This window comes from Gracilinanus agilis, chromosome 2 (genome assembly GCF_016433145.1).
Source record: "Gracilinanus agilis isolate LMUSP501 chromosome 2, AgileGrace, whole genome shotgun sequence".
In the NCBI taxonomy this organism is placed as follows: domain Eukaryota; kingdom Metazoa; phylum Chordata; class Mammalia; order Didelphimorphia; family Didelphidae; genus Gracilinanus; species Gracilinanus agilis.
In genome coordinates, this window is record NC_058131.1 from 473,514,681 (window position 1) to 473,541,941 (window position 27,261).

The following is a 27,261-nucleotide window of genomic DNA, read 5'->3' on the forward strand; positions in this document are numbered from 1 at the left end:
TCTATTAATTATATATCACTACAAATTTTTGGAATATGGTTCCCCAAGGCTCCCAGTACATACTCTGAGAACTGGCACTTCATTGGACAGACCTCTCCTCCTCCAGCATCAACACTATCCATCATTAAACATCTGTTAATAAAAAGACATTTTCCTAACAATATCAAGGAAAGAATAGATAAAGGAATGGAGGCTCACCCAAAATAAAGCATTGATTCAGTAAAGCATACATTTGCAGGTTGTTTTAAGGTCTGAAGTCTCATGTCTCAGCTATTTTGCACCCAAGTGACCAAGAAACTATTTTAATAGTCTAAACCTTGGTTCCCTCAGCCAAGCAAATATTAAGATAGTTTAATTGCCTTAAAAATTGTTCTAAACTGCTGGGAGGGAAGGGATTAGAATAATGCTCCTTCTTCATTGTCCATCAGTATGTATATCTGGGGCAGACAGTACAAATGGAAAATGATTAGGATCAAATTAGAATTAGAGGAGAGCAGGTTAGATTGCTTTCTGGAAATTGCAAAGTTCCTTTAATAACCCAAAACTTCCCATGAAAGCAAAGACCTACATTTTTAATACCTGCATTTTACAAGTGTTGCTATACATCAGCAAAATATGGAACACAACAATTTCCAAAGATTTATAGATGAATTTCACACAAAAGGCAATGAAAAAATATGTGACGATTGTGAGGAAGTTGAAACATATAGCCAGTGAGAAACTTAGAAGAAGAAAAAAGAATAAAAGAAGGTATCAAGGAATTCTATGGCAGGAAGAAAAGATGAGCTGGTCACATGGCAAAAGAGGATAGGTATAAAGCCAAGTCTAGAAATGGTAGGTTGTTGTGGGTTCAAATTTGGCCTCAGATACTTCCTCTTTCTAGCTGTATGACCCTGGGCAAGTCACATAACCCCAATTTCTTAGTCCTTACCATCTTCTGCATTGGAACTGCTGCTTAGTGATGATCCTAAGAAAGAAGGTAAAAGTTATTTTAAAAACATTTTTAATTATTGAGGATCCCAAAGAGCTTTTTAAAATATAGATTATCTCTAATGATATTTACCGTATTTAGAATTTAAATGGATAAAAATTTAAAAATATTTATTCAATTATTTTAAAATCATGATAAATCTTTTACATGTTAATATAAATATATTTTATGAAAAAGAACTACATTTTCACAAACAAAGTAATTTTAGTGAAAAGAATGGCATCATTTTACACATTTTTCTAAATCTCTTTACTAGCATAAGAGAAGATAGTTGGATTTTAATATCTATTTCTGCATTCAGTCTGTTGTGATATGTTGTTTTGGTTAAAACATATGGAGAAATCAGGTACATAATTGGAAAAGGGAGGAGTATTTTAAAAGGGAAATAACCTGTTAATATTATTATGAAAATGGTTTTGACTTCACAGACCCACCCGAAAGGGTCATGGAGACCCTCAAGTGTCTGGACTTTTAAGAATCACTAGTGTCTGGTATTCTCAAGGGATGTTAGTGTCAAATTATCTTTATCTTTGGATTCCATGTTTCACTAGTACCTAGTACCCTAGGGCAGCAAGATGGTGCAGTGGATAGTGTTGAGCCTGGAGTCAGGAAGACCTGAGTTCAAATCCAGATGAGCACATACTAGTTGTATGACCTCAGGCAAGTCACTTACCCCAGTTGACCTCAGCCTCCTCATCTGTAAAATAAGCTGAAGAAGGAAATAGCAAATCACTCCAGTATCTTTGCCAAGAAAATCCCAAATGGGGCCATGAAAAGTTGGACACCAGTGAAAAACAACTATACAACAATAAGTAGTTCCCTATTGCCTTTAGAACAAAATATCAAGTCCTATGTTTAGCTCTGGCCTTAATCTTTCTGACCTCATTGAACATTACTCTCCCTCTAGCATTCTATGATGTAGTCAGACTTTTCCTCTGTTCCTTGTACATGACATACCATCTTCTGTCTTTGTGCATTTGTCCTGGCTGAGCCTCATGCCTGGAATATACTCCTTCCTCTTCTCACCTCACCATCCCTTTCTTCTTTCAAAATACAGCTAACACACCACCTTCTACGTGAAGCTTTTCCTGATCCCCTGCCCTCAGCTGCTATTGTCCACTTTTACAAATTACCTTGTAGTCAAATTAACTATTATGTACTTGTTCTCTTTATATTTATTCTGTATATACTTATGTATGTACTTGTTCTCTTCATCATTCGAACATAAGCTTCTTGTGAGTAGGGAATAATTCATTCTTTGAATTTAAGTCAAGCACAGTGTCTAGTACATATGTGTTTAATAAACATTCATTGATTGATGTTTAAAAATCTTTCCTCTCCATTTATCTTCAGGCAATTTATGAACATTCTGTTTGCAAATAAATTCTAGTTAATACTGTCTTATAGGTGATAAGTACATGCAAGTAATATCATTTCCAATAATTACATTATATATGCATAGATGAATTATATTAATATTTGATTATATATTTAGAAATTTCTCTATTAAAAACATTGGAGGGGGCAGCTGGGTAGCTCAGTGGATTGAGAGCCAGGCCTAGAGACGGGAGGTCCTAGTTCAAATCCGGCCTCAGACACATCCCAGCTGTGTGATCCTGGGCAAGTCACTTGACTCCCATTGCCTACCCTTACCACTCTTCCACCTATAAGTCAATACACAGAAGTTAAGGGTTTAAAATTAAAAAAAAAAAAAAAAACATTGGACTAGCATGTTCCCTTTCATTCTAATTATAATACTACCCCATCAACATTTTTTAAGTGGAATCAATATACATTTTTTTAATTTTAACAAATTTCCACATAAATTTTTCAAAGTTTTATGATCCATATTTTCTCCCTCCCTAAAAAGCAAAAGAAAGATAAAATATTTAAATCTTAAAAAAGAAAAGAAAAGAAATTTTTAAAAAAAGAAAAGCAAAAGAAAGGGGGAAATTCTTGTAACTAATTAGCATAGTCAAGCAAAATTAATCCATGCATTGACATGTCCAAAAATGACCATCTCTTTCTGTACAGTGTGTTCATCACCTCTCTGTCAGGAGATATACTATCATAGGTCCTCTGGAGAAATGTTTGGTCATTACAGGGGACAGAGTTCTTAAGTCTCTCAAAGTTTGTCTCTACAATGTTCCTTCCCTTATATAAATTATACTTCAAGTTTTTCTTGATTGTCTCTGAGTCAATCCATAATACCCAGGATTGTCTGCAATCATCTCCCTCAGTGCTTACAGTGTAATAATATTCCATTACATTCTTATACCACAATTTGTTCAGCTGTTCCCCAGTTGCCCAAGAGGCCATGTAAAGCACCGCCTTAAATTCTCATTCTTTTCTTTTTCCTTCTATGCCAAGATATGCCTCTTGATAGTGCCTTGTTAAAAATTAAATCTCAGCTGAAACAGATGGTAAGGATACACTATGGGACAGATTGGTTGAATGAGTATGTTTATGGATGCAGCTTAGTAAACCAAGGAGGGAGACTGAAAAAACAACTTGGCAATAATTTAGCATCATCTAGCTATAGCAGTAAATATGAAAGCCAAATGCAGATTTTATAAAAATCAAATCCAAAACAAATTCAAATCCAATTTTAAAGAAAACAGGAATCAATAAACTGTGTACTGTGTGCTTTAGTTAAATCATACCAGTAATTTTTACCCAGAAAAAGAACATGTTATATAAAATACTCAAAAAAAATCCAAACCACTCACAAAAATGCAAATGAACTACTGACCCATTGTTGTTACCTATTCATAAGTCAAATGAACCATTCATTATTTGAGATGAAGTATATATACTGAATGAGTGTATATAGTACACATAGAGATGATTGAATTGAGATTAGAGAAAACTGAGTTCTTATTTCAGCTATTATTATTAGATATGTAAGCCTGAGAAAGTAACTTTCTCTGGGCCTTAGTTTCTTTGTCAGCAAAAAGGAGAGTTTGAACAAGTTATTCTCTGAAGTTCCTTTCATCTCTAACTTTCTATGATTAATTGAACTGTGCTCATGTCTATACACATGTGCTACATTTTAGAAAATTTCTAGACTCAAGACTCCTTATAGTCTTTTTTTTTTTTTTTTAAACCCTTACCTTTCGTCTTGGAGTCAATACTGTGTATTGGCTCCAAGGCAGAAGAGTGGTAAGGGTAGGCAATGAGGGTCAAATGACTTGCCCAGAGTCACATAGCTGGGAAGTGTCTGAGGTCAGATTTGAACCTACGACCTCCCATCTCTAGGCCTGGCTCTCAATCCACTGGGCTACCCAGCTGCCCCCCCCTTTATAGTCTTGGTAAAAATTACATTGCCCCTGGACTTACCTATCTTATTTATAGAAATCATTTAAACTGTATTCACCTATTTATTTTAATCATTTAAGAAAGAACACATTTCAGATTACAGTATTATATAAATAAGTTAGTTATGTCTTTGCCAGAAAGTATTTTCTAAACTTGGTTAGAGATACATGGAAATTCTACCAACTATCTGAATTTCCAGATATTTAAATTTATGTGTATTTTTTGGAACTAATCTGATCTTCTTTGATAAAAAAATACTTTCTCTCTTTGACCCAGAAATTCCATTTCTAGGCTTATAACCCCTCGAAGACTATTGATAAGAAGAAAGTCCTCATGTGTGCCAAAGTATTTATAGGAGCACTTTTTCTGACAAAAAAAAAATGGAAACAAAGTAGATGCTCATCAATTGGGGAACTAAAAAAATAATAACCTATAAATGTAATAAAGCATTACTGTGCTATAAATGATTAATGTGACAAGTACAAAGAGATATAGAAAGATATATATGAACTGATATAGAGTGAAGTAGAGGGGGGAAAACCTAAACAATAAACATAGTGACTACAATGGGAATGGAAAGAACATCCTCATGTGCATGCACAAAATCAAAAGTGAATGTCGCAAAATTATAAAGAGCAAGTATTTAAAAGAATACTTCAAAAAAAGAACTATAAGAAGACACCCCTACTCTACCCCTTTCCAGAGATATATATTAATTGGTTATGCTGATCTTTTTCCTTTTCCTTTTCTGTTTTCAGAGAAGGTGATATTAAAATTTTAATTTAAAGCTAGTGATATTAAAATTTTATTTTTAAAAAGATACCCCTGAAATAAAATATAACTTCTGAGAATTAGCTGTTGTGTAGGAAATTAAGGGGGGAAAGTAGAAGAGCATAAAGGTCTAAGCTAATATAAATGAGAACAATGGAACTCATGAGGTATTTGTAATAGTGGAACTGTCACATTTTCAGGTTTTCAGACTAGAAATTTTGACATGAGACAAAAAAAAGACAAATATTCTTTTAAGAATTGTGATTAATTAAATCTAAATTTGTACTTTATTTTTTAGACAAATTATTCTTTTAGATGAAGTAAATAGCAAATGCTTGTTAAATAAAGACATTTTCTTTCATAGTTAAATACAGAATGATATAGCCACACAGTCATTAAAATTCTTCAGTCATCCTTAAAAATATACCACTAGGAGCTGAAGTGAATTGAGAGCCAGCTCTAGAAACCTAAAGGTCCTGGGTTCAAATATGACCACAGATACTTTCTAGCTGTGGGACCCTTGGCAAGTCCCTGAATCTTTATTGCCTAGCCCTTATGGTTCTTCTGCCTTGGAACGAATACACAGTATTGATTCTAAAATGGAAGGTAAGAATAAATAGAAAAAGAGAGAGAGAGATCTCACTAGTCTTTCAATGCCTTTTATTTGACTTAAGTTTCTTTGATGAATCTGCTGGATTTGGAAGGAAAAGAGAATTAGAAACAAGTATGGTTTTTTGTTTATTGGCTTTCATTTAGTCTGCTTTACTAATTCTCCTACTAAGTACTAACTACTAAGTAGAGTGCTGAACTTAGAGTCATAAGACTTAGATTGGAGTCATGACATTTTCTACTTTTGTGAGTTTCAGCAAGTCATTGAAGGATGAGTCTCCTGGTCTCAGTTTCCTCATCTGTAAAATGAGAGCAAGGTATGGTGGCACATTCTTACAATCCCTGTTACTAGAGAGGCGGAGGCCGAGGCTGATGGATTACCTGAAACAAGAGTTTGAGCTGCAATGGGCTAAACCAGTTGGAGCCTGCACTGAAGTCTGTGATCAGTACTGAGAGGCTTTAGGAAGAGGAGAGGTACCAGGCTGCCATAAAAGATCCAAGTTAAGAGAAGTCAGAGTTCTGATCAGTAGTAGCAGGATTGGCTTTATCAGTGACCACTGAAATGAAACTAACTAATCCATCCCACTTTGGGACTAGGGAGGATAGGGAGCCCCAGCATTAAAAATAAATAAATGAGATAAAACTGACTGCTGGACTAGATGACCTCTGAAGTTTAGTTAGAAATCTCATTTGTTGTGGCTATTGAGTCTTTTCAGTCATATCCTACTCTCCTTGACCCCATTTGGAGTTTTCTTGGCAAAAATACTGGAGTGATATGCCATTTCCCTTTTTAGCTTATTTTACAGATAAGGAGACTGAAGCAAACAAGACTAAACAACTTGTCTAGGGTCACACAAATAATTAAGTGTCTGAGACCAGATTTGAACCTAGGGTCTTCCTTTCACTAGGTCATCCAAAAAGATTTAATTTAATGTTTCTCTAAGGGGCTCCCCCTATATTTCTGGAAAATTACTCACAAAGTTTTAATTTTTAAACATTTAAAATAATATATTTACTTTTATTTCTTAGTTTTATTGCAACCTATATCATGCGTACCCTTAATTTTCCTGATCCCTATGAAAATAGGGTCTTTTATATTTCTTGTTTCTCTGTTTTATCCCAGAGGTCAAACTCTACTTCTAGGGACTCCCTGACTAAACATACTTCTCTGGATCTCCACTCAAAGAAATCTATTTTAACTAGTTCTTTCCAGGCACATAACCTAAATTAATTCCTGAAATGTAGCTCCCTTTCAAGATTTTCTTAACAGGATCTCCTTTGTAGCTCTCCTGCAGGGATAAAATTATCTTGTTTCTCAGCTTTCCTCTCTCCTTTTGTGAAGGTGATAATTAATAGAAGGAAATATTGGTTTCTTGGGAAGAAAAAAATCTAGTGAATAGTTTGTATTTTCTAAACAATATATATGTGTGTATAAATACATAAGGAGAAAGCTATATGCAATTTTATATACACACACACACACATACCTGGGTGTATATGTGTGTATTTGTGTATATATGTATGTGTGTGTGTATATATATATATATATATATATATATATATATGCACATATATATATTTAGTTAGTTAAAGTAACAGGGTTTATAAAGAGGTTTGGGGTTGATTGGTTGGAAGCACTTAAATTTTATATACTTTGGGAAAATCGTTGAGAGCATTGCTTTGCACCCACACAGATCTTAATCATCTTTACCTTCAACCTCCTGCCACACCTGCTCCTTGCATTAAGAATGGAGGCTTTAGATTGGAACTAGTAACTGGCAACTTCCAGTTTTTTTAAATGGTAGTCAATAAAGGAGATGTAAAGAGAAGAGAGAGAGTTGTTACACTTTTTTTGGGGGGGCAAGAAAATTTATTAAGTTTGTGCGCATAGTCAAGTCACTCTTACTAATGTCTCATCCTCAGGCAACCTTTGTAGACTAAAACACGATCTAAAATTGCAAAGTAACTGCGAAGGGGAGAGGGGAGGGAGGGATGGAGGAGTAGGGACAGAGGTTGAAAACCCGAATTAGGGGAGTGTGATCAGTCCTCTATAGACCACAGTGAAATGATGTCTGGTTTTTTCTTTTTCTTTTTTTCTGTGACAACACCGCAAACAGCCCTTGTGATCTACCTTGATTACTGATAGCCTAGGCGTTGTGTTCCTACCCAAAGCTGATTGTTTCATTCGCCCCAACCAGTGGCCTCTCACACCCGGTCCTAGTTATCCTAGAACCAGTGGCCCGCGCTCCTAGGGGCTGCAGGACCTAAGCTGGGAGGCCAAACCCTTGATAATATATTGCAGCTTCGTTTGACACCCCAATTCCCCCCGCCCCGATTCCTAAACTGACTTAGAGGTCGCTGATCTCGAGTCCACTCCTTTCCCCAATGGAGGAGGAACCATACCTGGAGATTTACTTAGATCAGTGCCTGAATCAGGTGAGTTGGTGACAAATTCTACTACTCTCTCCCAAGCCTGCTCTAAAGCGCGATCCTATTCTCTTCGCTCCTGGCACTGGCCTCCGGGGACGGCGGGGGTGGTTCTTGCAACTCACGGTCCCACTACTGTATTTGTCCAGAGTTTAGACACGAGTGGGAGAAGCGGGGATGCCAGGGATTTCAGCCTTTCCCCTGCAGTTCCAAGTCCCAAGCTAGTCAGTTTCTGTCCAGCAGGGTCAAAAGTTAGAAAGTGTGAAACTGCAAAAGGAGAGACGCTAACTTCACTCCAGTTTGTTGGACCACGACTACTTATTTTCCGTGAAAGCTCCTTAAGGCAGTTTTCTCAGTCTCTTCAGATATGCTAGCTGTTAAAACTCCGTCCTAATCTAAGAAACCTTAATACTTAAGAGACAATTTGGGAGAAGGAGCAGGAAGAATAGCTTTTTACGTTTTCTGTTTAGAGATGCCTTAACAGCTAAGGCTTAACCCTTCTCTTTGCCAGGATAATGAAAGTTTAGTAAAAGATTTTTTAAAAAGAAAAATCTATTGAATCTTCTGTAGTTGTACTTTTCTTCAAAATAAACAAACTATCGTGCTCTTATTACAAAGGTAGGAATATTTTTGTCCTTTTTTTGGTATGACAGTTTTTTTTAATCTACACTGGTTTTTAGTAATTTGTGTTCATGTGAGTCCTAAAGAATAAATTCTAAATGGCTCCTCTTCATTCTAAACCCAGGAGTTCTTAGCCTAGTATTCCTACTAAAAAAATTTTTTTTTGATAACTGTATTTCAACATAATTGGTTTCCTTCTAATCCTATGTATAGGTTTTAAAATATATATATATATATGTATATATTTTAAAAGTATTCCGATAAGGAATAGGCAGTGCCAGACTACCCTCAAGTTCCACAACACTCCAAATAGTTAAAAATGTCTGTTTGAGAAACGTTAAAGAAAATATTAAAGTAAGACATATTTTTGTATGAAATAGTTTTTTCAATAATTTAACTTTGAGGAACATAAAATGTGCTTTCCTACACAGATAAGCTATGGTTGTTAAATTCTATTTATATGCTAAGACATTGGAAATGTCCAGTATTAGGGAGGTTTGGGTTTTGCAAGTCTTGGAAACTATATGGGAGCAGTTTTTGTTTCCCCTCTTAACTGAAAGAGCCCAGTTTCCTCAACTGTCAAATGGCAATAGACTAAGTAATCCTTAAAGTCCCTTTTAAATCTAGAATTTCAATATGTTAAGTGTACTAAAACACTACAATTCAAAGGTTCTTAACCTTTTTGTTTCATGGACCTCTTTGACAGTCTAGAAAACTATGGACCCTGTCTCAAAACAATGACTTTAGATGAATAGAATAAAATAAAATATACATACATATATATATACAATTGCAAAGAAAATGAATTAGAGATTGAAAAAGTTATCAAAATATTTAAGAAAAAAAGTTCACATATCCAAAGTTAGGAACTCCTACTGTAATGAAAGAATGTTCTTTGTCTTTGTCCTTCTTTAAAGATGGATTTTGTTTTTTGTTTTTTTTTTCCCTCTGTAAAAACAAAATAACAACAATATATAGGATGCGTCTGCCTCTACCAGCTCTCATCTCTTCAGCCCTATTGGGCCATATGATTCATACTTGCGTATATCATCTAATCAAGAGACATTAGCCTCTCATCTTGAATCTTCCAAAGATACTTCTTCTGATTTTTCATCTGTGGACCTTAGCTTCCTACCAGATGAACTTAACCAAGAAAATACAGAACAAACTCTCACAGAAGGGAAACAAGGAGTAGAAGAAAACCATGAAATACAAGGAGATCCATCTAGACTACAGGCACTAAGTGAGAAAAACAACAGCAATGACACTTGCACAGACAAACTCAGTTTGTCAAATTCTGGTTTGCACCTGCTTTCAGATGGAAATTCAACTCTTCCTTCTCCTGAGAACTCTAGCTCCGGCTTTTTTCCTTTGACATCCATGACTCCTCTGACACCAGTGACCCCTGTTTCTGAAGGCTCTGGAATAGTTCCCCAGTTACAGTAAGTAGTCTCTTAATGTGTTTACTCCCCCTATGTACATATTGTACATTGCCTCACAGGACACTAATTCCTATTTTAAAGTTCTATTAATTACTCTTCCAGTAATGGTTATTACTTTAGGTATTAATAATATTTGGTTACATTTTCTATTTGTAAGATGGGGCAATAATCATTAATGATAGCTAGATTTATATAGGACTTAAAGCATTTCATAGTTGATATCTCAACTATGAAATTCATGACAACATTGTGAGGCAATTGCTATTATCCTGTTTTTGTTTTGTTTTGTTTTAATTTATTTTAACTTATTTTTTATTATAAAAATATTTTATTTTGCCAGTTACATGTAATAGATTTCCACATAAGTTTTCTGAAGTTATATGATCTAAATTATCTCCCTTCCCTCCCCCTTCCTATAGCTGGCAAGCAATTTGATCTGGGTTATACATGCATTATCATGCAAAACATATTTCCATATTGTTCGTTTTTGTAAGAGAATACTCCTATAAAGTCAAACCCCCCAAATAAAAGTCCTGATAAATTAAAATGAATAATCATATGCTTTGATCTGCATTCCAACTCCAATAATTCTTTCTTGGGAGATAGGTAGCTTTCTTTATCATAAATTCCTCAGAATTGTCCTGGATCATTGTATTGCTGATAATCTCTAAGTCTATCACAGTTGATCATTTCACAATAGTAGAGTTACTGTGTACAATGTGCTCCAGGTTCTGCTTATTTCACTTTGCATCAGTTCATGTAGATCTATTTCATTTTAAAGATGAGACTGAGGCTAAGAGAGGCAAAGAAATTTGACTTGGGAACATAGTAAAATGTCAAACTCAGATTTTCAAACTCCCAAGTTCATCTGACCTTCCACCTAGTCAAGACTTAATGTGATTTATATTGTACAATATGTCTCTGCCCCAGTCCCTCATCTATAAAATGGTTTGAACTGGATGGGGTCTTTGGTTCCTTCCAGCTCTAATCCTATAATCCTAAATTTAAAAAAAGAAAAACAGTTAGCAAATTCATGATTTAAAGTTCTGTTTATTTGTATACTGAAGGAAAATCACTCTAAAGTGTGTACCTTCAATGGAGTCAGTTGGTCATTGCATTTAGAAGTAGTTCTTATTAGGGAGAAAACCCATGATTTGCAACCAACAGAGGTTGAAGTGAGTTGCTTTTGAGAAAAAAAAAGTATACTATTTGGAGACTGTAGGTTTAATACTTCATACTTTTACTAAGGAAAACTTTTCTTTTAAGGAAAAATCCTTAACCCTAAGAGAGAGAAGCATTTATTAAGTACCTACTGTGTGTCAGGAACTTTACAAATATTATATCAATTGATCCTCATAATAACTTGTGAGGTAGGTGCTATTTTGATCCCTAACAATGGAGAAAACTGACACAGACTTGCCCAAGATCATGCAGCTAGTAAAATTATGAAGTCATATTTGAACTTTAGTCTTTATGATTCCAAGCCTAGTGCTCTATTCACTTAACCAACTAGCTGTCTTAAGTACTTCCTTTTATGGAAGAAATAACTAGGGGCAGATATGTGGTACAATGATTAGAGAGTCAGGCCTGGAGTCAGGAGAACCTAGCTCGGGCACTTACTAGATGTGGACAAATCACCTAACCCCTATTGCCCAATCCTTACTGCCCCTCTGCCTTAGAATCAGTATCATTTCTAAGACAGAAGGTGGGTAAGAGTTTGAAAAAAGGAAAGGAAGAAAAGAAGGAACTAAATGCTTATGGCCTGCTATAAAGAATAACTTTGAAGTTATCAACTTATAAAACCATTTTAAAAGTCTTTCACTTTTTTGCTTTTTGCTATTTTTAACTTGACAATTACCGTGCTGTTTTATTTTCCAGGAATATAGTATCTACTGTAAACCTGGCTTGTAAATTAGATTTGAAGAAAATAGCTTTACATGCTAAAAATGCAGAATATAACCCAAAGGTAAGAATTTTTTAACATCATTAACAAATGCTAATAGAATGTCATATATTTTGTCTTTCTTCCTAGGACCATATCACCAAGTCATCTTGTAGATTTTTAAAAAGAGGGGTTTCAACAGTAGAAAATTTTTGGAGAACTATAGATGGATTATTCACAGGTCAAAATGTGTGTTAGGCAAATCTTTATAAATCTCTTTTGATATGTTTAACAAGTCTAGTGCTTCTTAAAAGTTTACTTCTAGTTTAAATATTTATGAAAAGTATGGAGGAGTATTAGCTTTCTTCAAATGATTCAATTTAGCATCATTCCTGGAAATAGAAATGAATAAGCATGATCATAGAGCTAAAGAGCAAGAAAGGTCTTTCAATATAACCTAGTCCAAGCTACTTAACCTTTTTGACTGGATGAGAGGGGAAGTTCTCCATGATGTCTAGGTAACTGTCATTCTCAAATTTTAGAGAGGAATTTCTAGAAATTGACATTTGAGACTCCTTAGCTTATCAATTCAGATTTTAAGTTTAAAATTATAGGGTTTTTTATGGGTTCTGCCAAGACCCCACTTTTTTAGCAATTAGATGACAATGGCAGCTTAGATACAAATATAAAGTTTGTAGTTCTAAGGTGATTCTGATATTAATAGGAAAATGTCTTTTTTTATCTTTCTGATAGAACCTAATTGAATTTCATCCAAACACAACTTAGTCTACCAGTTAGTAAATCAGAATTAGGTGTTCAGGATGAAAAGAAAAAGCTAAATTCTGAACGCAGGGAGGCCAGGTGGAATCACTAAGGTTTCTAGGCATGTGAGGATTCTAACAGCATTTTAATAAAGTCCCACTTTTACCCTCTCTAACTTAGTACTATATCCTTGAATGTTTACCATTTATATCCTTGACCTTTTCTCATCAATCTCATATGTAGGCTTCACTTTGGGGACATGATCACAAGGGAGTATTTGGGGGCTTTGCCCAATGAGGATACCTGGGTTGCAGTTAGAAACCATTGCTCTTTAGATCCCACATCTAGTTATGTTAAGAGCAATGAAGAAAAAACTTATCCATAGTCTGAGTGGTGTCCACTTTTTGGCCCAGTATTTCAAAAGAAACTGTGTGAACTTGGTGTCTTCAGACTGCTTCTTGGGAACTATTTCTACTAAGTTGGTGCACACAAATGAGGAAGGAAAGAAAGCACATATTTCTCAGATTTCTCACATATTTCAGCATTTCTATATCCCCTATGATATCAACCAGCAATGATGATGTAACAACCAGATGAAACCATTGCTGAGTCAAATTGGCAGAAAGAACTGAGAGGCATAGTATACTAAATGTGGGAAATAATAGTCCTACACTACTGTAAGAGGGAGATTTTAGATATTTTATAGATATATATTTAAAGTGTGGCCGCCAGGAATCAACAATTCAGATTGATTCCGTAATTAAAATAGACCCAAGTCAGGATTGGGTTTAAGGTAGTTTATTTACAATTAGGAAGGAAAGGTGAGGAAATAAAGAGAAGGAGAGAATAGTCCAGGCCTGCAGAGGCCTGGATGGAGAGAGAAGGTTAAAAGGCTGAATAAATTAGGCTACAAGCCACAAGGTCTAGCAACCAGGCTAGAGCCTACTTAAGGTAGAGTCTTGGAAAAACGCCAAGGTAGGCCAAGGAAGTCAGCCTAACTCACCCACATGACCATTCATAGTAGAAGCTGCCTGAGGTCTCATCCGAGATCCTTCAGCACCAAGTTCAAAGCGGGAACTCCCTTAGCGGAAGTAACCAACATACTTGAAGAGATAGTGTCTTTCATCACTTCCCGTGGGTCCACCTCCAATTCAAGTGAACAAATGGCAGCCTCTACACTGATTTGGACTGCCCAAAGGGCAGTTCCTTGTTCTTGATTTGTTACTTATTGTCATGTGTGGGTAACTCATCCCCCCCCTCCCCACTAAGGGAGGTGGGGATGACATCATCTCTATGCCTAGGGTAAGTAGAGTTTTGACTATGAATGGGCTAGAGCTAATTTCATTAACACACTACCCTCTCCGGATCAGACCTTTTGGTGGTATTGGGATCTATTCTGGGCACCACATTTTACTGAGGACATGGGTAAGTCAGAAAGGGTCTAAAGATGTTGACTCCTCAAGTCTTTGCTATACAAAGACTCCAACCAAAATGGCAACATGAATGGAGTCAGACTGCCTCACTCACTAACTCCTAAACTGGAAATAACCTTACATTATTAATAAACTTAAACTTATACCATAATAACCTTTACACTAGATTAACAGTCTAGATATTTAATAAGAAACTAGTAAGTTACTTCTTCAACTCAAGAACTACACGACAAAATTGGGTAGTGTGAGTTTTCAGAAAGAAGGCTTCCAGAAAAGCCAGAGGCAGCTCAAGCAAACAAGCCCATAGCCTTCTAGCATAACCAAAGAAGGACCAGAGAAACATATGGTCTCTTTTCAGTGGCAATGAGAGCTTAGGACTCCCCAAGAAAGCCCCACTATGATTGTAAACATTTGGAGTAGGGGGACAACTAGATGGCTTCAGTGGATAGAGAGCCAGGTCTAGAGATAGGAGGTCCTGGCCTCAGATACTTCCTAGCTATGTGACCCTGGGCAAGTCACTTAACCCCAGTTGCCTACCCCTTACCATTCTTCTGCCTTAGTATTAATTCTAAGACAGAAGATAAGGATTATTTTTTAAAAGAAAAGAAAAAGAAATTCTGGGACTCTCTGAAAATGTCTTGTTTGTAAAAACTATACTTTATGAGGAATGATTAAAGAAATAAAATGTTTAGCCTGGAGAAGAGAGGATATTGAGAAACATGGTAATTGCCCCTAAGTATTTAAAGGGGCAGCTGGGTGGCTCAGTGGATTGAGAGCCAGGCCTAGAGACTGGAGGTCCTAGGTTCGAGTCCGGCCTCGGACACTTCCAGCTGTGTGACCTTGGGCAAGTCACTTGACCCCTATTGCCCACCCTTACCACTCCTGGGCCAAGGACGGTCCCTAGCCCAGATGAAAAAGGAGGAGGGTTGGGCGTGGGGCTAGCAACCCCACCCTGTAAAAACTACATCTGCTAAAGAAACTGCAACCTAAAGTAGGGGCAGCTGGGGTAGCTCAGTGGATTGAGAGCCAGGCCTAGGTCCTAGATTCAAGTCCGGGCTCAGACACTTCCCAGCTGGGTGACCCTGAGCGACTGTGTGTCCCATTGCCTACTGGTTGTGGCCCTATGCTCCTAGAATGGAGTCCCAGGATAAAAAAAAAAAAAATTTAAAGGACTGTTGCATTTAGGGCCCATAGAGAGAAATTATTGGAATGAAGACCAGCATGAAAGATTAAGTATGGTTTGGCAGTGGCATCCAAGACAGATTGAGTAGTATTCAGTCTTTACAGTCATGGCCGACTTTTTGTGACCTCATTTGGGGTTTTCTTGGCAGAGATACTGGAGTGATTTGACATTTCCTTTTCCAGCTCATTTTACAGATGTGGAAACTGAGGAAAACAGGATTAAGTGATTTGTTCAGGGTTAACTTTCTCTACTTGACCTTAGAAAATAGAGGTAGGGGAAAAAATGAATAGAAGTTGCAGTGAGGTACTTATGTTTGAAATAAAGGAAAGCTTACTAAACAGTAGAGCTTTCTAAGAGTAATGGGCTGCCCTGATAAATGGTGGATTCTCTTTAAATAGGTACTTTTGAGTGAAACCTACCTAGCTACTTCTCAGGGATATTAGAGGAGCCCTAACAAATTCATGTAGGCTAAATTAAATGGCCTTTGAGTTCCCTTTCAACTCTTGAGATTCTGTGGTTCTTTGCCTATCCTTTTTTGACCTCATTCTTTACATCATGTTGTATCCTAAGTTTTAACTGTTTTGCAAATGAACTTTATAGGAATAGGAAGAAGTGGAAAAGAAAGTATAAATCAGCCAGTCCAAAGACACAACTACTCTTGATTTCAGAAAAGTATTTGGCTAAGTATTTACTATGTGTAGAAAACTGTCCTAGGTATTGGAGATATAAAGTTATAAATATTTAAGTCAAGCTCTCAAGGCTTATTATAATGATATAAAGACATAATACACAGGCAAGGAAAGATGTACACAGATAACTATATAGCACAAAAGACAGTCTAAGTTCATAAGAAAGGACTTAAGAGCTATAAGAAATGTGAGGAGGAAAACATTTTCACAAGGGAAATTGTCATGGAAAGTTTACTGAAAAGGTAATACCTAAGTTGGCTTTTTAAGAAATTGAGGACATTTCTCTGGCCGGGTTGATGGGGAATTGATTCTAACCATGGGAAATGTCATGACCAAGGGCACAGATGGAAGAAAGCAAAACTATTAAGAACTTGAAATTATGCCCAGTCTATTATTTGTAGTCAGCTGGGTGGAACAATGGATGGTGTGCTGGGCCTGGAGTTAGGAAGATTCATCTTCCTGAGTTCAAATCTGGCCGTAGACACTAGCTGTCTGACCCTGGGCAAGTCACTTAACCCTGTTTGCCCCAGTTTGTTAATCTATAAAATGAACTGGAGAAGGAAATAGAATACCAATTCTGTATCTTTGCCAAGAAAATCCCAAATAAGGGTCATAAAGAGTCAGACTCTACTGAAACAACTGAATAAGAACAAAAAGAAACAAAAAACCCTGCTACTTGAACAATGGTAACATTATCATAATTTGTCAAGGATAATAAATTATTATTATCTAGGCAGGTAATGGGTTAACTGCTAGGCTTGGCTAAGGAAGAAAGGACTAGTAACTCTGGTTCTTGCTTTTTGTACCATGGTGCTGGGGGCAAAAAGGGGACTACCAGCAGTCCAGTTCCCCTTGGGAGTGGGACAATTGAGCAAAAATGGAGTGAGAGGAGCCAGAAACCCAGTAGGTTTGCAGTGGCTGATCTGAAGTGCCATCTGCTGATTTTAATTTTTATATCATTTTTCTCAAGATTACATCAATGTTGGCATGAATTCCATTCCCACCATACATCTTATCATTGAAGACAATGTATTAGATGTGTTTGATGTATCTCTTGGGCCACAGTGGTGAGAAAGTACAGACCTTTTCATGGGAGACAATTTCTTCATATTTCATTCATTGTTCTTTTATATTAAATTACTGTACCAAATCAGATCTGTGAGGTGGGGAAACTTGGAGGCTGTTCTGGCCTGTTCTTGCAGGCACCTGTGTATGGGAATCTGTGTTAGAGATTTAAAATCTTTAACATTAACTCATATATGCTGGTTTGTTGTGAAGCGACTTCTAGGGGAATTTCTATATTACTGTATATAAAGGTGGAAATTTCCTAGGAGTTATAGGGGTCTCTGCTATTAGCCTATATTGTTTTTCTGTATCTCCCTGGGGTTGTGTAAGGATATTGATTACAATAATTTCAGTAAAAGAGAATGTTAGTGAGAAAAGAGTCACATAGAGGAAACTGAGTGGAACATTTATCCTTCTCACACCTGCTATGCTGGTGTCATAACTGGTGATGAGCCATGCTAAACATCACTGGCTTTGATGGCTTCTGGCACCATGGGTTAATACTTACTAGCCACTCCTTCTATCCTATCCTTGGATATGGATTTTCTCTCTTATTTAATTTGGCTCTGCCCCACTTGGGATATGATGTAATTTTCCTCCTGAGCCATCTATATAGGACAGTGATGGGCAAACCTTTTAAAGAGGGGGCCAAAGGAAAGGAAATGCTCATCTGTCAGTCTGTTTCTAAGGCAACTCTTTTGAAGTTTTATTGTATTGTATCCTGCTCATTGTATTCATCAGATTAGGAATAATGTCGCAGGCCAGAATAGAACATTTCAGGGGGCTGTATCTGGCCCGCAGGCTGTAGTTTGCCCATCACTGCTATAGGAGAAACAATGGAAGATCTAATGATCTAGTTATCTCCCATGCCAGTACCAGTTTACAACTCTTTCTCCACCACCACAACCATCTCCAGTACAAATTTGTCCAGAAGCTATCTGTGTCCTGCTCTGGAAACTTATAAGAGTATGAATCAATAATTCTTCACTCTGAGCCCTCATCCCAAAGAATATTTCCACTAGCAATTAGAAGATGCCTTCTCACTAACTTTGAAGCATTTCCCCTCTATTACTCCCTATTTCATATGAGTAATGAAGCACATAGATCAGCAATTGTTACCCATATTTATCTTAGAGAACCCAATTTAAAGCAAAGACAAAACAAATTCTTAGGAAATAGAGATTAACAAAGAGTGGCATGGGAGGAAGGAAATTACAAATCATGCTACTACAAACAGGACTAGTGAATGGTTCCATCATTTTGGCAATTCTTTTCTTGCCATCACAGTATCTAGTCTTCCTAGTAATTCACTTATTCTATACCAGTCCCTGCTAAAGGGGCAGCTCCAACTGTGTCTTTATATACATCAAAAGAGTTGTTAGGAGGTTGTGTGTGTGTGTGTGTGTGTGTGTGTAAAATATATATATATATAAACTTTGAGCAACTAGGTGGTTCAGCAAATAGAGAACCAGTCCATAGACATGGGAGGTTCTGGATTCAATCTGTTCTCAGATACTTCCTAGCTGTGTGACCCTGGACAAGTCACTTAACCCCAGTTGCCTAGCCTTTACTGTTCTTCTGCCTTGGAACCAATCATCAGTACAGATTCTAAGATAGAAAGCAAGGGTTTTTTAAAAAAAATTGATGTTGGTCAAAACATAAATTTGATTAAATTTTAAGACCCCTTAGTGTCTTATATCTAGCACCTTTAAAAGGGATAGTTTTAAAAATTGAGTTAAAATTATTTTAATATTGCTTTTCAATTTTTCTTCCTGCTTAGTGTCGCTACCTGTTCCAACCCAAGTTCCACACAGCTGCCAAAATAAGGAACTTATTACTTACTGCCTTGTTCAATCAACCCTCTATGTTCAAAGACAAACTCCTCTGTTTTCTCATTAAAAGCCCTTCAACTTTATTCCAGCCTTTTCTATTATTCTCTTTCACTCTATAATCTCACTACTAGCCCTCTTCCTGTTCTTCACACAACATTCCCATCTGCCTGAAATATGCTCCATTATCACCTTTAGCACTTAAAATCCTTCCAATGTTCAAACATATGAATATATGTATGTATACATACATATGCATATATATGTAGCACAACAGGTATGACAAGAAGAGTAGTTTAAGGGCAGCTGGGTAGCTCAGTGGATTGAGAGACAGGCCTAAAGACGGGAGGTCCTAGGTTCAAATCTGGCCTCAGACACTTCCCAGCTGTGTGACCCTGGGCAAGTCACTTGACCTCCATTGCCTACCCTTACCAATCTTCCACCAAGGAACTAATACACAGAAGTTAAGGGTTTAAAAAAAAAAAGAGTAGTTTAAAAATTATCACCCCAACCCTTACACACACATTCATATTTATTCTCTCTCTCTCTGTCTCTCTCTCTCTCTGTCTCTGTCTCTGTCTCTGTCTCTCTCTCTCTCTCTCTCTCTCTCTCTCTCTCTCTCATACTTACACTCTCTAGGGAGACTGGAGTCAAATTTACTTAACAAAGGTAGTGAGTAAGGTGCACCTAGGGAAGCAGAGGAGCACCTCATGTATTTTGGTTCTGGGAATCCTTTTTGCCATTGGTATAGTTCTTACCAAGTTTGCTTCAAGGGCAAGATGTTGGAAATGGATGAATCGCTCCCTTTGCCTATTTATGGTGGCTCCCTGAAGGGATAAGCTGTCATCGCTGAAGGATCATTCTACCGATCAAGGAGGTCACTCAGTTGAGGCACTAATTCCTCTGGATTTGGCTATGGCTCCTACTAGTTTGGGTTACTCTTTGGATTTAGGATGAATTTGATGGCTCATGCTTTCTCATTGATTACCTGGGGACTCTGCTCTCATAATACTTGTTCATCTATATCAGAAAAGAATGAATATAAAAGAAACAAACAATGATGTCCAAGTTGGGGATCAGGTAGCTATTGTTCCTTTCTTTGGCTTGGTGGTTGAAAGCAGCTGTTATAGAAGTGAGATGTCTCACAATCTAGCCCCAGATGCTGTAAGTAACAAGATGTTCTGTGTCATGCTATCTTTTATCAGATGAGAATGCTTAGTTGATCAATTATAGAATAAAATAGAACAAAGATATAAAGTAAAATTCTAGACGCTTCCATTGATCAAAGGTTTACACTAGGTATAAACAACCTATTTAAATTTTTTTTAATTAATAAGCATTCACATTATCTTCCTCCCCCTATCCTCCACCCCTTTGAAGATAAAACCTTTGTAACAAAATATGCATAATCAAGAAAAATTATTTCCTTCAAGGGCCACATCCAAAATTATATGTCTTATTTTGCTTCTTGAGGCCATCATCTCTTTATCAGGAGATGGTACCCTACTTTATCATTGACACACTGGAATCCTGGATGGTCATTATATTGATCACTGTTCTTAAGTACTTAAAAATTATTTGTCTTTGCAATGTTATTATACAAATTATTCCCCTAGTTATACTTGTTTTACTTTGTATCATTTTATTCATATATTCCCAATTTTTTTGGAAATTATCCCCTTTCATCAATAGTATTCCATTATATTTATAAATTATTAAATCAGTATTTAAATTAAATTGAATGCACCAATTATTAGGCACCCTCTTATTTGCCACCACTAAAAAGAGTTGTTATGAATATTTTTGTTCAGAGGGGTCCTTTTCTTCATTCTTTTCTATCAAAGGGCAGCTAAGTGGCATATTGTATAGAGTACTGGGCCTGGAGTCAGGAAAATACATCTTCCTGAGTTCATATATGGACTCAGACACTAGCCATGTGTCCCTGGACAAGTCACTTAATCCTGCTTTCTTCATTCCCTTCATCTCTAAAATGAGATAAAGAAGAAAATAACAAACCACTTCAGTATCTTTGCCAAGAAACCCTCCAATATAGGATTTAAAAAGTCGAAAAAATGACAGAACAACATATATAATTTGATAACTTTTAAGGTATAGTTCTAAATTACTTTCTAGAATGACTGGATAAGTTCACAGCTCTACCCACAGTGGATTATTGTACCTATTTTTTCCTAGTCCCCTAATATTTGTCATTTTCTGAGTCACCTTTGATAATAGCTTTGATAGTAGCTTTAATTTTCATTACTAATCTACTTAAGATTTGATTTCTTCCTTTGAAAAAGGCCTAGAACAATTTAATTAAATAAATTCAGGAAGAGTTAAATAATTTATGATAAAAAGTACTAGAAATGCCTGAAAGAACTACACACCATTGAAAATACCAGCAACTGCTCAAAAAATTGAACTTTTAGGAGCATTTAAGGAGCCAAATCCCTTGGACCTATAGCCAGAAGGCAATGGCATAGAAGGAAATGAGGAAGTGATCCCTAAGGGAAAGCATCACAGTATTTCCTTCCTCTCCTCTCCAGAACAACTTTGTCATTGGGAAAACAGATAAATATCAAAGCATCTATCCAGAAGCTGAGAGAAGGCAAACTAGACTCACCAACAAAAATAAGCTTCAGGGAGTATGACCTGTTCAGGATGGAAAGGAGGGCATCTTCAGAACTCTACAAGGGCATGAAGTCTTCAAGACTAGCTGAAAACTACACTCTCCTAAGGGGAACTTCACTGAGATTCCAAAAGGAAAGAGAAGAACTTCCATAAATTGAGAATTGTGAATTGCTTCTTTAGCACTGATGCTTCTTAAATTTGAACCTTTTCCCCCCTCCCTCTGTCCTTGCGAAAAATCTATCACAGATTTTAGGGTGATGTTTTTGTATCAATCAATCTTAACATCTCAGGAAATACCCTTTTCAAAAAGCTAATCAGGAGGCAACTAGGTGACTCAGTGGATTGAGAGCCTGATTTAGAGATTGGAAATCCTAAATTCAAACTTGACCTCACACACTTCCTAACCCTGTGACCCTGGGCAAGTCAATTAACCCTTACTCCCTAGCCCATACTGCTCTTCTACCTTGGAACTAATAGTATTGATCCTAAGTTGGAAAATAAGTGTTTAATTAAAAAATAAATTTCATCTTTAATCTGGCTGACTAGTAATAAAAAAGAAGACATACCAGATGGGAATTCATGATTGATAGTATTAGAAATCTATCCCCTATTAAGGGGAGAAATAGCTGCCCTCTGGAATTCTGGTCTACCAGGTCAACTGGGAGTTAGGAAGAAACCCTAGAAGATGTATTATATTTGCCTTCTCACTCCTAGGAGGGAAAATACTCTTGGGACAAGAGAACAATATACCCTTTCATATGTGAACTCAGTTCTGATTTTAATATCTTCTAAGTCACAGGACCTTCTAGAGCCTAAGGTAATCTGAAGATTCCTCAGTACCAAACAGCATCAGCTTCCCAATCACTGATGAACAGAGAGTCACCAAACCTTCAGATTTAGAAACAGGTAGTGAATACTGAAAATGTTCTTAATATTGCATACAAAAAGACAAATCCAAGCATGCCTTAAGACCTGGGACTCATTGGCCGATCTCTCCATTTTATACACACACACACCATTGTGTACATACATGTACATACCCTGACTCCCACAAGAATAAGTTCCTTGTAGGTAAGGACTTTTACTTTTTCAATTTTGTCTTTGTATCCCTAGAGTGTAGAACAGTGACTGGAATATGCCAGGCCCTTAATAAAGACTTATTAAGAATAATTTTAAAAGGAGAATTTAAATAGTTTTAAATTGGAACAATGAGGAAGATGGAATAAGCTTAAAGTTTAGGTCCCTAAAGCAAAATTTGGCCAGTGAAACCTTCTCTTTTCCCTTGTACTCAAACCACCAAGCTAATGGTTCTTAATATGACCACAACTTCCAGTGTAGAAGTTAGATGAAAAGCAATCAAGACTTGGGTATCTCACCTAGAGCTGGAAAGGTTGGTATCTGAGGCAAATTACTGGCACCACCACAAATAAATACTCAGTGCCAATAAAGACCAGAAGCTTGGACGCTGTACCTAGGTCTTTGTCCTAGGATACCAGACCTGACATAGAGCCTGGCACATTTGGTATATAGGATACATTCTGGGTGTGCATCATCCCTAGACATCTTCATTTATAGCTACAGAACTGATAACATATATGGACTTAGTATGGTTGTTGGAGACCCAGATCTCTCACTTGAACTCCTGAACTCCATCAGTTCCCCATCCTTCCAATGACACAGAATATTAGAAGGTAGAAATTGTTACTATCTCCCCAGTAAAAACCTGTCCCTAGTCTCCATTGTTATCCAGTCCAACCTTATACCTTCCCAAACCATTTCTTTTACAGACTTTTCTTCCCACGAAACCCTATGGAATCCTTATTATTAATATATTCTTTCCATAGTCTTTCTACCTTGTGTTCATGAAAACCTTGCTCTCTGACCACTTCAGAACTGGTGCTATTCCTTTATGATCCCTGACATAATGATTCTGGAAGGAGAACAGGTCTAATCCTTGTTCTCCATTGTCACTTCCAGGTTTTCCTTCTCCACCATCGCTCACCAACTTCTTTCTTGAGGTTTACTTCACCTATTTGTTCTTGAGGTGTATGAAATTCTCATTATTTCTTTCTTCTCTGCCTAAAAGCCTAGTCAGGTTTATATTATAACAAAGCTAACATTGTGGCATTGTTATTCATGTTACTTTTTTTAAGTTTCCATGCATAAGATAGAAATGAAGTTGAATCATACACTAGTAATGAGGAAATTTTAGGAGTGATCATGCAGATCCCAGGCTTCCATTGGTACATTTCTAGCCAATAAGCAATAAAAATCTTCTCTCTAGAGAAGAAAAACTGGTTGTTCAAGATAACAGCAATAGACATAGAATAAACTCCTTTCCTTTTCCAGAGGAAGGGAGAGCAGGAAGAAATCATTCAATAGGAATATAAGCTTTGAGCTGAGTCAGTCAGTTAGCATTTATTAAGCATATGCCAGACACTGAACTAAGCTGTTGTTATAAAGGTAAACAGTCCCAGCTGTGTGACCCTGGGCAAGTCACTTGACCCCCATAGCCTACCCTTACCACTCTTCTGCCTTGGAACCAATACACAGTATTGACTCCAAGACAGAAGGTAAGGGTTTAAAAAAAAAAAAAGAAAAAAAAAAAAAGGTAACCGGTATTCCTTGCTCTCTAGGGGGTTTGAAGTCTATTGAATCAACATACAAAAAAATAAAACTATGCACAAACAAGCTATTGATAGGGTAATTTGGAGGTGTTCCGTAGAGAAAAGGATTAATTAGACCATCTTTCACAGATGGGGAAGAGGAAAAGAACAAAAACTTTCATCTGTGGTCTTATCCAGCATACCTGTCAGTTCTGGACAAGACAGCACACTCTCAGCTCCTTATTACCATTGTCTACAACAGCTACTCCATATCATCCCAGAGGAAGAGGAGCAGGGCCTAAAGATTATACCTAGCATATTGTCCCTATTCTGCCTCCCTCTTCCATGTGGAATTGCAAACTAGATTCCCTTCCTTTTTCTCTTTTCCAGAGTTCCCAACTCCTAATTTAAAAATTGTTTCTAATAACTCTAACTAAAAATTTGTTGGGATGTCCTAAGTTCTTCTGTCAATCCTTAGTTCTGCTGATAACACTCTTGTAGGCAAGGTAAGAGGTAAAGAGTTAGACAAACATGCTTAGGTATACTCTATTCTTAAAAGAAGGAAAAAAACCTTTCATCTACCATCTCCTCAAGTTCAAATCTTATACCTTCCTTTTTACTATTTCTAAAAAAAAAAAAATTGTCACCACACATTTGTTTCTCAACCCTTTACAATTTGGCTTCTGAACCTGACTCAACTAAAACTCATTTTTATTTTGAACTGTTAGTTTCTAAGCTACCAGGATCTCTTGCCTACTAAATATGATAGCCTGATTTTTGTCCTCATATTTTTTAATCTCTCTGCTGCTTTTGATACTAGGTACCCCTTCCTCCTGGATAAGTGCTCGCTTGGCTTTTTGTGACATTACCGTCTCCTGGTTCTTTTACCTGATGGGAACTTTCATTCTCTTGGGCTCTGTCTTAAGCCTATGTCTCTTCTTTATCTACACTCTCACCTTTTTTTTCCCCAATCTTTTCCCTTCTCCTCTCATCATCTCCCAGGGATTCCAATACTACCCTTTTGCAGATGACCCTCAAATCTATATCTCTAGCCCTGATACTTCTTCCCAAATGTTTTACTGGCATCTCAAACTCTAGCATGTCCAAAGCACAATCTATTCTTTTTGCACCCTTACCTCTGAACTAGACCTATCTTTCTTCCAACTACCATATTTCTGTTTAGGGTACCACCATCTGTCACTTGGGTTTGTAAGCTCAAAGTAATCCTTAACTTTGTTGTCACTTTCTTCTGATATCTAATCATTTTTAAAGTTCTATTGATTTCTCCCTCTGTGACTTCTCTCATATGTATCTCCTTGTCACTGTACATGTGGCTACCAGCCCCTTCTTACTTCATGTTTGGATTACTATCAATCTTCCTGATTCCTGTGTCTTTCCTCTTCAATCAATTCTCTACACAACTGCCAAAATGATATTCCTAAGGCTCGGGTCTGATGACATAGCTCCCTTCCTCAAAAACTGGATTTAAAGAACTTCAAATCTGATTCCTTTTTAATTTACCTTAATTACTTTATTTCTAGCAAAAAGTTTGTCTGGAATAGAATTCCTACTCCATCTTCTGCTTGTGCTCCATGCCTAGAATGTACTAATTCATCATCTCTACTACTCACAGTATTGTCTTTATTCAAGGCTCAATTCAAGTGCCACCTCCTATGTGAGACTTTCCCTGACTCTCCTCCCAATTTATCATTCTCTCTTTAATTTATTTGTGTATATGTTATATCCTAAGTAGAATGCAAACCCATTAATGGCAGGGATTGACTTGTTTGTCTTTGTGTCCTGAAAGCCCCAGCATAGTATCTTGCATATATCAAACCCTTAATAAATATTTGTTGAATTGGAGAGAAAATTCTTCCATTTTCCCCTATGCCTGTCCTTTGAAATGAATGTTCACTAAGGCTTTCTCTTTCATACTTGATATAGAGATGAGCTTGGATTCTTGAAGGCTATGCCAACAAAGTCCAAAAACTAGTAGGTCCTACAAAGATGGAAAGGTTTAGGGTACAAACCTGCAACAGATGGTGTCTCTTGTCTGAGGTCTGGCCTAGCTAAATCTGAAAAGGTGATGAATCTTCATAAGCCTAGCTTTCAGATTATGGAACTTTTTAATATGTCATTCCCACTGGCCCAGTGGGGCTTCTCCCCCAAAGAACTCTATGACTAGATTCATGTGAACTACATTCAGTCCATTAGAAGCCTGACCTTTATCTCTAGCTCCTTACATCTCTACCAACAAATAGAACTCTGAGTTTTGATCACTTTAAGCTTAGGCTCCCCCCCAGGTCTAGGGTCTCCCAAAAAGGGATTTCTAGGGTAACTTCTAGAAGTGTTTGAAACACAATATAGATTGGGTATGACAGCTATTTAATTCTTCTACCACAAAAGAAATTAAAACATAAGAGTCATGACTGCATAGTAACAATTTAGAACATTGAATAGTAACCTTTCATTCCTATTATGCTCTCTCAAGGGATTAATACTTAAAAATGTCAAAACATAAAAAGAACTGGGACTGCTAAATGAACACATCACCCTTACCTCAATTTTGCACTGTCCAAAAAACTCATTCAAGATCCATATTTTCTAGTAAGCCAGATCACAGACCATTTTCCTATTGCTGGAACTCCTCTCATCTGAGAAACATTACAACTTCAATACCTCTTTCCACAGGGCAGCCAACATTCTTTTCAAAACTTCCAAGTCCTTAAGTATCCACCAAGCTTAAAAAGTCTAGCTTTCTCTATCACTCTTTGGCCACTTCTGCTCAGGGACAGAAAAAAATGCAGAAGAAGTAATCAGAACCTGAAAGTCCTGTGTTGGGTTCACTTTGACAAGCACACATGCTTGCTAATATTTCTTAGCTGCTCTAGCTATTGAATAAGGGGAGAAGATGATAGCTTAACCCACTCTTCATGACAAGTCCAAGGGAGATCTGTCAGTGTCCCAAACCACATGTTCTGAAAAGGAAGATGGGAACAAGA

At 36.9% G+C, this 27,261-nt stretch overlaps 1 protein-coding gene across 1 annotated transcript in view; it reads left to right on the forward strand.

The window, feature by feature from the left end:
* The first annotated feature begins 8,074 nt into the window (after window positions 1-8,074).
* Window positions 8,075-27,261, forward strand: part of TBPL2 (TATA-box binding protein like 2) — a 66,945-nt gene continuing 47,758 nt past the window's right edge. The window contains exons 1-3 of the mRNA XM_044662050.1: window positions 8,075-8,125; window positions 9,716-10,179; window positions 12,058-12,145. Coding sequence (XP_044517985.1) covers window positions 8,075-8,125; window positions 9,716-10,179; window positions 12,058-12,145 — 603 coding nt within the window. The remainder of the gene's footprint in view (window positions 8,126-9,715; window positions 10,180-12,057; window positions 12,146-27,261) is intronic.